Source organism: Aulonocara stuartgranti (genome assembly GCF_965226115.1).
Source record: "Aulonocara stuartgranti genome assembly, chromosome: 10".
Lineage (NCBI taxonomy): Eukaryota > Metazoa > Chordata > Actinopteri > Cichliformes > Cichlidae > Aulonocara > Aulonocara stuartgranti.
This window is the reverse complement of record NC_138946.1, coordinates 13,807,131-13,821,596: the sequence shown is the minus strand read 5'-3', so window position 1 is coordinate 13,821,596 and position 14,466 is coordinate 13,807,131. Positions and strand designations below refer to the sequence as shown.

Sequence of the window (14,466 nt, the reverse complement as noted above, 5' to 3'; positions counted from 1 at the left end):
TTATAACATTTGCTAGACAGCATTTGAAAACGAATTCACCAATTTTGTATGTGATGCCTCAAGCAATGAAATAAAGACTATTAGTTTTATTGGGAATGACTATTCAGCATCCAAAAGTATAGTTCATTTTGACTGACATGACATAAGCAAATGATAATGCTGTCGACGCCAGATAATTGTATGAAAGCAAGTGATACATGTCCAAGAGCATTTGCAATTTGTTCAGAGGAAGGAGACATTGCTACTATGATGTGCAAAAACGACTAAATGTTTGGAGGTTGCACTAATGGTTTTGAGAATTTTTATTCTGATCTGAGAAAAGCACCAAGATGACTGAGAAAAACTGTATTTACTATGTAGATGGTTTAAAATCAAGTGATCTCAGTCAGTTTGAATTCATTCAGTCTCCGGTGTCCTTGTCATATTCTGCAGATTATATACAACTTCAACTTCAATCACAATGTCTGCCTTTCTATGGGATGTACCAGCAACATTATGTCCAGGTTGTCTTGTGGGCTTTGGTATGAGGTCATTCTATATGACTTTACCAGATAAGTTTGTCTATTCTGTCTCATCATGATTTGGAAAAAGTCACCTATGCCAAAGTCACCTATTACAGTTTCTTAGACCTTGGTCTCCCCCGCAAATGGTGCAGAATACAAGCAAAAGACTACTCATTGGTACTAGAAAATAGAAGCACATCACTCGTATCCTGGCTTCTCTGCACTCAACTCAATATTCTCAATATTTTACTAATTGTTTTTAAGGCTCTTAACAGGCAGGTTCTAATATATACCACCAACCCCATTTGTTTACATTCTGCCTCCAGTCTCTCAGCTCCACTGGGAAAGTTACATGCCCCAAGGTCACGCATCAAATCAAAAGTTCCCTCCATGTTCCCTCAGTGCTGCCTCCATCTCTGCTTTTAAGTCTAGGCTCAACACTCACCGTTATTCCCTGTCCTTTCCAGCCCACTAATCTCCCATTTGTTGTTATGTCTGTAACTCTGCTTCTCCTTCGCTGTTCTCTGGTTGTTGCTGTCAGTATACTGGTGAAGGTCTCTTAATCTGTGTCTTATGTATTTATCTATAATATTTTCATATTTTTATGGATATCTGTCTGTCTGTCTGTCTGTCTGTCTGTCTGTCTGGTCTGTCTTATCAGTCAATGTAAGGTTTCTGTCACAGCTGCACTAAATCAACAGTGTCGCTAATAACCAAAATAATTTTGTTCATGTTTCTGTAATGTTAACTATATTAGCATTTGCAGTCACTTTAATCAAAATGATATTTTTAATACTGACATGTAATTATTGTCATTCATTAATTTTCAAATTTACTGCTTTACAAGCTGAAAAAAGCAGTAAAGCACATTAACATTTTTGATCAAGATGCCAAATTACAGTTATTTATTTGTATTCCTGAACAGAATAATTAGTTGGTTTTTTGTGGTTGAGTGTGATGCTTGAATAATTTCTCATTTCTCAGAGAAGTCCGGTGTGCCAAAACATCAATTTAATTATTAAGTTTTTGACAGATTTGTAAAATATTTGTGTTTTCTGTAAATGAGTTATTCCTAAGCACCGTATTTCCTACTACTATGTACCACATTTTGTTCAGTAAAAAGGTGTCTTGAATCGTGCTTTATGATAAATTTTGCTTACATACTTAACTTAGTTACTTAGGACTTTAGCTAGACAACCTGAAAAGGTCCCACTGGGCTGGTTCTGTCAGCCAAGGCTGATTTATCAGTGACACATAATTCTATTGGTGGATTCTTAGCCTTCACATCAATAGGTTTGCTTAAGAAAAACAACTTGTAACAATTACTCAAAATACTTCTGTATTTTTAGCCATGCTAGCGACAGTGTTCTGTCAGATGATTGCTTGCTGTTACGTTGTTGCATCATTTGAGTGAGTTCATGCAGGTTAAGTAAAAAAGCCAGTATTTTATATTAATATTAAAAATAAAATAAAATAAAAAGTGCAAAATTAATCACAGCCCCATCTGTGCTTTTAACATTAACACACTAAACTGAGATGGTGACAAATAAATAGTGATGATTTATAATAAATCTTTGTTCGCAGCACTTCTCTCTTTAAGTATAGTGTAAAAGGCGTCTAAATATATTTGAACTTTTGTACTTTAATTCTTTCCCTCTTCCACTTGAACTAACTTGTCTTGCGAGACTAACTTGTCTTGCTTGTGGGCACCACCTCAAGCCACCTTCAATTATTTTCTGGACAATGTAATCAAATAGGCCTTGCAGCAAAATACAAAGCATAGTACGAGTGGAATGCTTATTCTTGGCCATGATTTCCCTGCCGCTGTCCTGAATCTCATTGTGGCTGGGATTGCAGTTGGCAGAGACAGCCATGCATCATTTCTGAGACTTTTTTTTTTCTTCCTGAAGATGAAATTAGAGTGGGGTGGAGAGGTCACAGAAGGAGGCCTTTGAAACATCCCAGACATGCGTTTCTGCATGTGCATAAGCTTTTATGAAAGCTGCACACACCATCATCACCAGCGAACAGCTAATTAGAACGAGATAGAAAATCAGTCCCAGTGAAATATTAAATATTAATTTCAGTGTTACTTGCCACATTTATCATTTGATAGACACTGTAATTAAGATAATGAAGTTTAAATGCATAAGTAGTTCTATTTAAAGCATTGCTGCTGTGGAAGAGATTTTTTTTTAAATAGCATCTTAATTAAATTAAGTGTTAAAGGTTTATGCGTTGTCATCAAGTCTTTTTGTAACCTTGGACCACTAGCTCTCATGTGTTTTAAAAAAAAATGTGATTCTTATAATATACACTTGCCTTTATTACTGTTAGGCTAAAAATTGTGGTGTGAAGTTATCAACCAGGGTTTTTTCCTGATGTACTCAATGACATTCATCAAAAAAAAAATGAAGAAAACAAGAAGTTGCTCACACAGTAATTTTGTCATGGTCCTGCGGCCATGACTCAGTGACTTTGTGTTTGTGTTCCTTATTGTTATTATTCTCTTTATTATTCTTGGGCTGTTTTGGGATGGTTTGTGTTTTGGGATTTTAGATACTGGGTTTTGGGTTTGTGCTCCCTCTATTGGTCCCTGGTGTTAGTGTTCCCCTGTCTCGTCAGGTTAATCAGGTCCAGCTGTGTCTCCCACCTGTGTGTGATTTCCCAGTGTCTCTCTGTGTACTTATAGTGTGTGTTTGCCTCTGTTCCTCGTCGCGTCGTCTGTGTTCATACCCGGTGAATTTCCCTGCGTGCTCTCCCTGCTGTTCTCCCTTCATGTTCAGGTTTGCCACTCCTTTGTGTAGTTTCTCCCAGTTTAGTTTGTCCTTAGTTCTGTTTGCCATCTCCACTTTATGTTCAGTATTGTCAATAAATCACCCTTCACATCTGAAATTGTGCTGCGTTTGAGTCCTCCTTCCACTCTTCACACGGCTGCTGCCCCGAGCCGTGACAAATTTTAGTTATACTATTTCATGTGTCTAGACAACATGTTATATCATCTGCAAATCGTAAATGTGATCTCTTTCTACAGTGAACATATGATAATTGTATTCCATTCAGTTAACACAGAAGAAACTGTCCCAGTCTATTGTCTGGGGTCCATTTTTTCTTTCTTTTTGTCTGTAACCTTCAGGAAAGATGTGACATTAGTGTGTTGGGAAATGTCTGAAGATAAATACAGTCTTTCAAATTCATCTGTAGCTTCATCACTCCTCCTTTATCTCTTCTTGGGTACCACCCTCATAGTCCCATCCATCTCTAATTTCAGCCTTTCAATTCTTTAAATTTCTGTCTTTTTCTCTTCCTCCTCCAATGCTCCTGCCTGTTAGTCTGCTAAGGGCAGAGCAGTAGAGTTAAAATGTGAGGTTGGTACTGAAACGGGTAGATAAAGAGAGCGAGGCTGTAGAATATAAGTGGTTTCATTAAAAATGGCAAAGCGCCTGTCCTTTTTTTTTTCATAGTTATATACTCCTTAAATGTCACTAATTCCACCTTGCCCTAACCATTTGCCTTCACGATCACGACCAGGGTGGAGAAATTCTATTGTTGCTTGAAAATAGGCAGCTCGTGTGAGAGTCAGTCAATAACATCCCCCTTGGGAGGGTGTCAGAAAAAGAAAAAATAATGAGTATGTCTCCTGTGAGTGAGTTTTTCACCTCTCTCTCTCTCTCTCTCTCTCTCTCTCTCTCTCTTTTTTTTTTTTTCCATTTTATTGTTGCACTTACATCTGGAGAGACAAAGATGAGGAAACTTTGAGGGTATACAAAAAAGGGTTGCAAGGACATATGCTGCCCTCAGGCCCTGAAAGTGAGACTTGTCTAGTAAAACACACCAAGTTCCTTTGAGTGCGCTTGGATTCTTTGGGTTTGGGGGTGTGGATAATCGAACTTAGCCCACACACGATAACTTAAATACAAAGTGTCTATGATTGATGTAGCATAAGGTAAGATGTGGTATAGCTGCGCAGGGTTTGAGGCATAAACAACTGAGACGAGGCCATTAAATGTACACGGGGTGTAACAGACCAGAATTAGATTAAAAGATCTGCAGAGGAACAACATGCATTCATCTTAATAATTACTGATTTGTTGGTGCAATACAAGTTATAGTTGTAGTTCTAATTTACAAATCCAAATTTAGTACATAGATGTTGCATCAGGCCATCTGGGTGGCTGGTCCTCTATTTGGATTTCAATTGAAGCTTCTTTTATTCACCTGAGTCAAAGGGCATTATCACCAGTACAGTAAAAACAAAACTGTTATTTCCCAGTTTTGATCACTGTCTTTAGAGCACTAAAATGAATTAGGTGATTTATAGATAGACACCATGCATTGCACCTGAGTGATGAAGCTCATACTGAATATTGTATTGGGGGAGCTTTAATGGGGATAATAGAATATACATGAACTGTTAATGTGGAGACACAGAGATACGCATTTACAGTGGCAATCATTTAAACCGAAAGCAGCAAGAATCCTGGCACATTAAATGATTCCTTCATTGCGATGCACCCAAAACAATTTCTCGCCTGAGTAGGCATACTTGCTTGTTCTGCAGTCTGATCAAGCTGACTCTCGGTCACGGAAGAGACAAGGGAGGCTCTCTGTGTGATCTGAATGCTCTCACCCCCTACTTTAAGACCATCCATTCCCTCTCGATTTAATAACAGTCATCTGTAAGGATAATTGTGAGATTGATCTCGACATGCATGGAGTAAATGAGATCCATTTGTTAGATTAGTGTTTGTTCTGTAAAATCGCTTCTTGAAGATGCAGGGAAAAAGTTGTCACTGCCGTCAGCAGTTTCAAACTTTGAATAAGAAAACTGTGTAAACAGAGCAATTCAAATAGCTATCGGTATATTCCAGATCCATTGTTTACATAGGATTTACACAGGTTTTTGGAAAATAGATGCACATACTCACTGACACACAGATACACACAAGGTCCCACAGAGGGGATGCAGAATTTTCTTTTAGTACATCCCCATTAAAAATTGTGGCTGAAATCTTAAATTACTCTTTATATTTGTGGATAAAGCTTAAATGAATGCTGATCACACTCAGTTAGTCCTAATAATAGTCTGATGGGCCAATTCTGGAAAAGATGAAGAACACAATTAGAGATATGAGTGACCCCTTTATATGATGGGATCATTTGAAAAACAGAAAAACATTGCTTATCAAAGGCATTAGAGAGGCATCAAATATCAGTCTTGTACATAGTGTAAAATTCAGTTTCTCCTGGAAAGCAGTGTATTCCTTTGCTCATATCAAAGACCCTCTTAGAAAGGCTTAAACTTGAGAAAGTGTGTGGCTCCATTTGGTGGACAGTGTAACATAATGTACTGTTTTGGATTTGATATAATATCTATTAAAAGGAAAACTTCCACAGCACTGCTTAATTGGGCAAGTTGTGAACATTTTTTAGGGCTCTGTGCTGTTCTGTGAAAAACTAACTCAACCCATGGTTCAGTAGCTTGTAGAACAATCTTTAGTGGCAATAACCTGAAGCAATCTTTTTCTGTATGACCTCATCACTCTGCCACATCGTTGTAGAGGAATTCTGGCCCTCTATTCTTTACAATGTTGTTTGAATTCACTGAAATTTGCAGACATTTGTTTATTCACAACTCTAAGGTCTCACTAATGCTTATCAATCTTGTTGATTAAATGCAGTTTAATTGGGTTGAGGTCTGCACCTTCCCTGGGCCTTTTTCAGCCATTCTATTATAGATGTTTTGTTAATAATGGGGTCATCGTACTGTCACATGACTCTGGCTATTGGACAGATGGCATCACATATGACTCTGGAACATAAACTGAAGAGTTCATGGTTGACTCGATGACCTCAAGGTTCCCAGGTCCTATGGCAGTACTTGACAGTTGGTATGAGGTATTTGTGCTGATATACTGTGCTCTTTTTTGCACTGTGCAGTGGATTATGGCCAAACATTCCCACTTTGCTCTGGTTTGCAAAAGGACATTATACCAGAAGTCTTGTGGTTTGTTCAGATGCAACTTTGCAAACCTAAGTTATGTTGCCATGTTCTTTTTAAAGAAAAGGGACTGTAGAGTTTGTGATGTAGTTCATTGATTGTGACATTGTTTTATCATACACTCAAAAAAGATGTATGTTCATACTTGCAGATGACCAATTAATCAAGTTCATTTGTTTAGCAGCAGGGTTAGCTTTCACTGGACTTCACAGAGTTCTATGAAAACTTTTTTCCACTATACTATACTATAACTATAGGTAGCAAAAAGATCTCTGCATCAATAAAGCAAAACATTTGAATCCCATATTACTTTATCAATAAAATGTTCATATAAAAAATCATTGTGGTCAGTTTTCTGTACCATTTGAACTTACTCATGCTTGACGTTTGTCCAGAAAAGGCACAGAGGAGTGCTCTAAGTTAGCGGTCCCCAACCCCTGGGCCATGGACTGGTACCGGTCCGTGTCCCATGAGTCGCTTGGTACCAGGCCACGAGTGTTGAGGCTCGCATGTGAAATTTATGGTTTTCAGAGTTTTTATCGTTATTTTTTAAATCATTTTTATCGTTAACTCGGTTTCCCTGGGTTTTTTCCTGTGTGTTATGAAAACAAATCTGTTTTTTTGGTACCGGTACTGGGTTTTATTTTGTTGTATTTATCCGCGACACTTTAAAGACCGGTCAGTGAAAATATTGTTGGATATAAACCGGTCCGTTGTGCAAAAAAGGTTGGGGACCGCTGCTCTAAGTTCATGTCTGTAAATCACAATGTTGAAGCCTAAACCAATGTTTAGTAATATTTATTTCATGTCTGCATTGAAGTAACCTTCAATTTTTTGTGAAGGACTAACATTTGGGATATTTGATATTTCCATCCATCCATCTTCATCCGCTTTATCCGAGGCCGGGTCGCGGGGGCAGCAGCCTAAGCTGATATTTCTGTATCCAAAATCTTCTGGAATGTCTGTGAAGTCTTAACTCATGGAGCAAAGGTGATTTTGAGGTTGTGGTGATTCTGGGCACATCATGCCAGAATTCCCTCAATTTGCAGACATGGATAACAGATATAATGGGAAAGTTCTTATAATCCTATTGCATAGTCCACTTGAAAGACTCATATGTAGAAGGTGCCTTCATATTGCAGGTAGCACAGACTCACACTGAGAGGTCACACAGAGGTCTTCTTGGAGCCTTGTGTTCACTCTTTGTTGATGAAATTTCCATCAATCAGACCCAAGCACATATAAATTAGAACACTAGTGTTTCACTTCCAGGGCACTTCAGATTAGACTTTCAGGGATGAGCCACTCAATTTGTTAATAATGTGAAGACACATTACAAAAGTAATATGTTATTTCAGTCAGATGCCACTTGAAGCTCGCTAATTATAGAGATATTTTGATAAGGCTAAATGTTTTCTTTATGACAGCAACAGACATCAAATGCCATGTTTACTTTCCACCACAGATACTCTCGGCTCCTGTCCAATGACAGGCTGCAGCTACAACTATCTAACAACTCCCACATGTACCCATACTCACTGCCTTACTCTCTCTTTCTCTCCATTTTGCACACAAACACACAGAGCAACACGCAGGCTCCAAATGCTTTCTATTTTTGTGATCATAATTATTTGATGACAGGGCTTCTGGTTTCGCAACCACCCTTTTGTACACTCGATCTATCTGTGAATAATTTAGCACTGAGAGCTAGAAAGGTGGGTCCCTTAAAACAGCAGGTACAGGCAAACTCTGGAAGCAGGACACAGAGAGAGAGCATTGCCATCCTATCTTTGTCATCCGCCCACTCCTTACTTACAGCTCTTTAGTCCGGCTGCTGTGCTTCCATCGAGCTGTATATTAATCCAAGTTTGAATTTATCCATCCTTACAAACAACCCTTCAGCACAGCAGGCTCCACGCTGTCCAGCTAGAAGAAGGTAAGGAGCTCATTGGATGGAGTGACCCCCTTTCTGCATCCACTCTTCAATCAGCCATCATGGAGGAACTCCAGAGAAAACTGAATCAGCGCTACGAAGACACCAAACCAAGAAAGGTGAGTTCTTATGACACCACTTTATTTTGAAATTATAGGTTTCACCGTTATAAATGTTTCAGAGGAAAAGACTTGTTAAGGTCGTTTCAATTATCAAGCCTCCTCTTTCTCTCTTTTTTCTAAACAATTGCAAAACTATTAGCAGGTGATTCTAAGCACATAGTTAAAGAGTTCTCTGTTTGCAGCTCATGTTGTGAAGCTGCAAATAGAGAATGACACAGGACTGTTGATGTGTGTATTAACATTCTGCAAATATTTGCACACATGGTCAGATACCATATTTTTCTGCTTATGAACCTACCTATATTCTATTTATTTATATAGCCCCACTCACAGCAACAATCACCTCAATGTGCTTTGTACTATAAGATAAAAGAAACTCTACAGTTACTTATTAATCACTCATTAGTTACTAATTAATGTTTTTGGTGTGACAAGCAACAACAAGCAGTGGAATCAAAGATGTTACCTTCCACTCCAAACTACAGGTGAGGTTCAAGCTGGCATCATCCTACAGTGGCCGAGTGCTGAAGCACGTGTACGAGGACGGTCAAGAGCTGGACAGCCCCGAGGAGAAATACCCTCACAGCTTTATCCACCGCAAAATCCCTCCCAGCCACCTCGAGATGGAGCAGCTCTGCGGATTTGAGGACACTCATGGAGACCAACAGAGTGGGTTTTTACTTTATATGCATGGTTGCCCTTAGGATTATTTGTTTGGGCAGTACTGCATGTAAACTGGGAGCAGGCAAGGCAAGCAAGGTGTAGTAGTTTGCATAAAGTGATCTTTTTTTCCCCATTAAAGTAAAAACATGCACAGTTAATCCAGTAGCATGAATCCAGTAGCATAAAATGAATTTAAAGCCCATTTTGATGTTGGTGACCGAGATGATTATTTGACTGCCTAATCAATGTATTTAAAGGTACTGTGTGTAAAATTTCCCCACTAGATGTCAGTAGTTTCAGTCAGCTGAATTCTCTTTTCTTACCCTCCCAGTTCAAATGCATAGTCCTAACTATAGCGGCTGCTGTAGTGCAGAATTCTCTGGCTGCTGTTCATCTGTAGTGATCGTAAGGTGTCAGTGTTACCTCACCTGCAAATATGCCAGGTTTCCACTTCTATTTGTGCTGGAGGAGGCTGTAAAACTTTATGAAAGGTGTACAATACAAGTAGATGAAGCTCATTTCTGTCTCATGACAGTGATACTGAAGTGAGTTGTTGAGAATATCCTGAACGTTTATGTCGGTTAGCATTGTTGGTTTTGCTGCTATTAGCTGGCGTTAGTAAAACTCTTTTTGAAGTGGAGCTAACAATGTGGGACTCAAACACTTAACAAATAAACTTATGATCTGAGAATGTAATCACACTATTTATCAGAGGAAAAGTGTGATTATTTTTAGGACACTTAAGTTTAAGATTAGCTGGTATAATGGGAGTTTATAACCAGCTAACTAAATGGACTGATTCTTATATAGCGGTTTTCTACTCAAAGTGCTCTATACAACATGCCTCATTCACCCAATCACACAAGCACTTTATCTATACGTAGTGCTTTCTAAGTACATTCACACACATTCATACTCCGATGGATGCTTCAGAGAGCAAGTTGGGGTTAGTATCTTGCCCAAGTATACTTAACATGCAGACTGGAGGAGCCAGGGATTGAACCACCAACCTTCCGATCAGTAGGTGACCAGCTCTACCTCCTGAGCTACAGCCACCCCCTAACTTTGCTGATTAGTCAGCTGTTAGTCATCTGTTTCTTGCTTGATGATCTTGAAGCTTTATGCAGATCAACTGTACACTTCTCTAAGTAGTTTTTATGGTCATTGATTAAATGAAGTATCTTCATCTTTGATTGTACTTTACATCAATTTAGATATTCTAAATTTATAAATTGTATTGTCCTATTTCCATCTGTCTCAGTCTGTGGCTGAGAGAGTTGTGAATTCTGCATGGTCTACTGGTTGCCATCTACATCAGAGGGCAAAAGAATTGCAACAGATGGCAACAAATGCATTATTTGTCACAGCCGATTGCTGTATTATCACAAATAGATTGGGGAAATCAGATAGCAATCTGAACCCATCTTATTGCCACTTTATCACCATTTTATCACTGTTTTGATGCAACAGAGTTGGTTTGAAGAGGGCAACTGACTAGAGTGGCCTCAAGCCTCGTCTCCCTCTTCAAAGCGACCATTTCAAAGGCAGAGCGATTGCAAGTTGATTGGACACGGTCGCAATATTTTAAGTGTTCCACAACTTATCCACACCCAATAAGAAAAACAGCTCTAAGGAAATGGACTCTACCACTTTGGATGTCTTTTGCTGGTCCACACTCCCACCAGCCACTTTGGATACCACTGTTTATAGGCTTGGTTTCAGTAGTTGGCTCTATGTGATCACTGCACATCGATGTGTTAGAAATAGAGCACATGCTGTTGCTACAGATGAAAACTGCACTTGAGTCTGTAATACTGTATACAAGTTCTCACTCTAGCCTGACAACATGCTTTATTCTGTACCCAGGTGTCTATCCTCCAACAGGGCTCATAGCCCAGAGAATAAATGTATATAGAGGAATGGGCAGCTACAAACCTGCAGTTGGCCAGACTGAGGAAGGAGAGGGAGACAGCAAGGTAAAAATCCAGAATTTGATATTATATTTTAGTTGAGTTATTGTAGGTTTTTCACTAACAGTGCCAATTATATATGTCTGTTTTTCTCAAAATTTTAAACACATTGTTTTCAGACTACATTAATTTAAAGAACTCTATGTTTGGGCATGAATTGTGAGGCTAGGAATGTGCTTTATGCATAGGTCTAGGCTGAGGTGTCAGATTTCATGAAAGGTGCTTCATTTGTAACATAAGAAGATGTCATGAGAAAAAAAAGAAAGATTCTTTCAGCTGCTCCTTTTGCAAGGGGTTGCATATTTGATTTGCACAGATTTTTTATGCCGGATGCCCTTTCTAACGAAAGCCTCCCAGGCATTCGTGTCTTCTCCCTGATCCTGAGCTGGGAAACTTTTGTGAATTAAGCAAACGTGTTAACTGCTGAACTACAGATTATTTTCCAACTTACAAATAAATCATATATGACGGTCAAGATCAATGCTTTACTCGCATATACAAGTAAAACATTCACTTTTGACTCACTGACTTGTTGCATCTTACAGCTTATGGTAAATAAGATAGTTATTCATCAGCGTCACATTTTTGAGCTAGAGAATACCAGAGAAAAGGCTTTGACCCCATCTTTGATCGTTCTAAGTTTGTGTTTTACACTTGCTTAATGAGTGCCCCCCCTTGAGTTGAAGGACAGCCAGAAAAAAGTTGAGGGGGTTGAGTGTGTCAAAGTACTTTCAGGACTGTACACATGTGTAAAAAACGTTAAAAAACATTGCTTGTTCCTGCAATAATCTACATAAGGACCTGAAATTTGGGTCTAAGTCCGTTTAAAGGGTTGAGAAAACACAGAAGTCAGTGTGACTGCTTTTAATCTTATGGACTACTGAAAGTCGTGAAACTGCAACTGTTTGGTTTTCACATTAATCTGGGTGCACTCCATGCTATGGCATGACAAGTTTTCAGTCAATGGCTCTATGGGAATCACATTGTTGGTGCAGAAATGCTATGAAACTTTGTTAGTTTTGTTTAAAAAGAGATGGTAACTATGCATGTTTTTTTGTACTAGCACATCAGTTATCTGTGATGTGTAGATACAACACCACTTAATCTCTTAAGCAGCATGCTCTTTTTAATGAATTAATATAAGTGTTTAGTGTCTTTTTATTTTCACTGCTGTCTGTGCACTGCAAACTGGTGTTTACTGGTTTTATCATGTCATTAGCAACAAATGTGAACAATTTTGTAGCATTTTTTAAATGCAATGGCATCTGTGCTGCATGTTTTCTGCCACCCATCATTGCTGTTATGACACACTGCAGTTAAAATGTGTTTATATGCAAACTGTATATAATTGTTCGAGGTTTTGCCAAAAAAAAGATTAATTTAGTAAATACGTTTTGGACACTGTCCATTTGGTTCTGATAATTCAGATTTTGTAAATTCTGAAAGATTCTAATTCCCTTGTCAGTTTAAATGAGCTGGAACCAAAACAGTCAGTCGCTATTAAGAGTTTCATGAACGATTTAGTTAACTTTTATTCTCAAAAAAACATACTGGCAACGAAATTAAGTCATTAGCATCTCAATGATGCTTTATGGAAAGCATAAAGTGTCATTGTTTCTCTCTGCATATAAAATGAAAGCACTGATATACAGACACCTAGGGTTACAGTGGAACAGTGTGTACATAAAAAAGAGGCTGGCCAGTATCAGCTGTACCAGGTGATATTCAGATTGGTCCAGATTGGTATATGAAACAGTATACAATGCACAAACAAATACTTTGGGTTCGTAAAAGTTTTCTCATCACATTGTTTTGCAATAACCATCCCTGTCTACAGCATGTACTGTATATCACAGCACATCACAGCTGACCAAATATCAAAGGTTGTCTCCATGGGCAGTTCGTAGCTACTTTGTGGCATATACTGTAGAGCAGTGGTCCCCAACCCCCGGGCCTCGGACCGGTACCGGTCCGTGAGTCGTTTGGTACCGGGCCGCGAGAGAAATGTATGTTTTTCAGGGTTTTTATCAGTTTTCAGCATTATTTTGTTATTGTTTTTATCGTTAACTCAGTTTTCCCAGGCCTTTTCACGTGTGTTATGAATAAATCTTCTTTTTTTCTGTACCGGTACTAGTTTTATTTTGTTGTATTTATCCGCGACACCTTAAAGGCCGGTCCGTGAAAATATTGTCGGGCATAAACCGGTCCGTGGTGCAAAAAACTTACATGCATCAGTTGATTTAGAATAATACATTTATAGTTTTGGCAAATACACCATCTGGATTTAATGATAGCAATTATCTGTCTTCATTAATAGTTTTTTTATGTAAGAAAACTAAAAATAATTTTTGACAAGAATAAATACCAATCAAGACAAAAACTAATGTTTTATAAACTTAATAAACTCTTAAACTCATAAACTCTTAATCGCACTTTCCTTATATTTATGTGCCACCCAATTCTTGAACTTTTTTTTTTTTTTTTTTGATTTTCTGTCATGTGAAAAAGAGTTTTCATTGTAGATGCTTGTGATTAACTGTGACCACCTCTGTGAAAGCAGAAGATTTCTGCTCTGGAGCATTCAGGTGTGTATAAAAACAATGCAGACTTCTCAACAAATTTAGCCCAAAGTCAGACCACGCGATGCTAAAAGAAATTGCAAACACCAACGAGCTATACCGCAGCTTTTACAGATTTGAGCTAGCAATTAACTGTAAATTTCTAATATATTTGGTTTAATGAATAATCTTGAGTTCTATATTATGCAGATCAAGATTTTTTTGTTTTGTTTTTACACTGTTTACATGATCTTCTCAATAAGTTTTATGGCCAGTTGTCACACCTAAAAACTGATTTCAGTGATTTACACTTTACACTATACACATGCATAGTAAGAGTACATGTACTGAAAAGCAAGCAGACACACCACAGTAAAGCATTACACAATTATCAGTGAATGCAAAGTTATGTAATAATTAATTTATGGCTACACAAAAACAAAACATACAATCCAGATTTAAAATATTAAACAGGGATCTTAGGCAATTAGAACATCAGCTGCATGCTGCTCAATGAAATTTGTTCAACAAAAGCAATAAAATTGTTAATCTGACTGAAAAATGCATTTTTACTGAGCTACAACGGCAGCAGCTTCATTAGTGCAGCAGGCTAAAAGGGAGGTCAGCCACATTGCCTGCTGGCTTGATGTCAGTTTCATTCCTTTATCCTCCAAACAAAGGAATGCTTGGCCCTGGTCACCAAGTCAGTATTTAGC

The 14,466-nt window shown here is 38.2% G+C and overlaps 1 protein-coding gene across 2 annotated transcripts in view; it reads left to right on the top strand.

Annotated features, from left to right (window-relative positions):
* Positions 1-14,466, top strand: part of grxcr2 (glutaredoxin and cysteine rich domain containing 2) — a 33,238-nt gene that overhangs the window by 14,222 nt on the left and 4,550 nt on the right. Inside the window, exons 1-4 of one of the 2 annotated variants that reach the window (XM_082549094.1) lie at positions 7,421-7,443; positions 8,407-8,556; positions 9,045-9,228; positions 11,089-11,198. In XM_082549094.1, the coding sequence (XP_082405220.1) occupies positions 8,500-8,556; positions 9,045-9,228; positions 11,089-11,198 (351 nt within the window). In that variant the 5' untranslated portion in view covers positions 7,421-7,443; positions 8,407-8,499. Of the gene's footprint in view, positions 1-7,420; positions 7,444-8,406; positions 8,557-9,044; positions 9,229-11,088; positions 11,199-14,466 lie in introns of those variants that run through there. The other variant, XM_082549095.1, reaches the window with a different exon arrangement.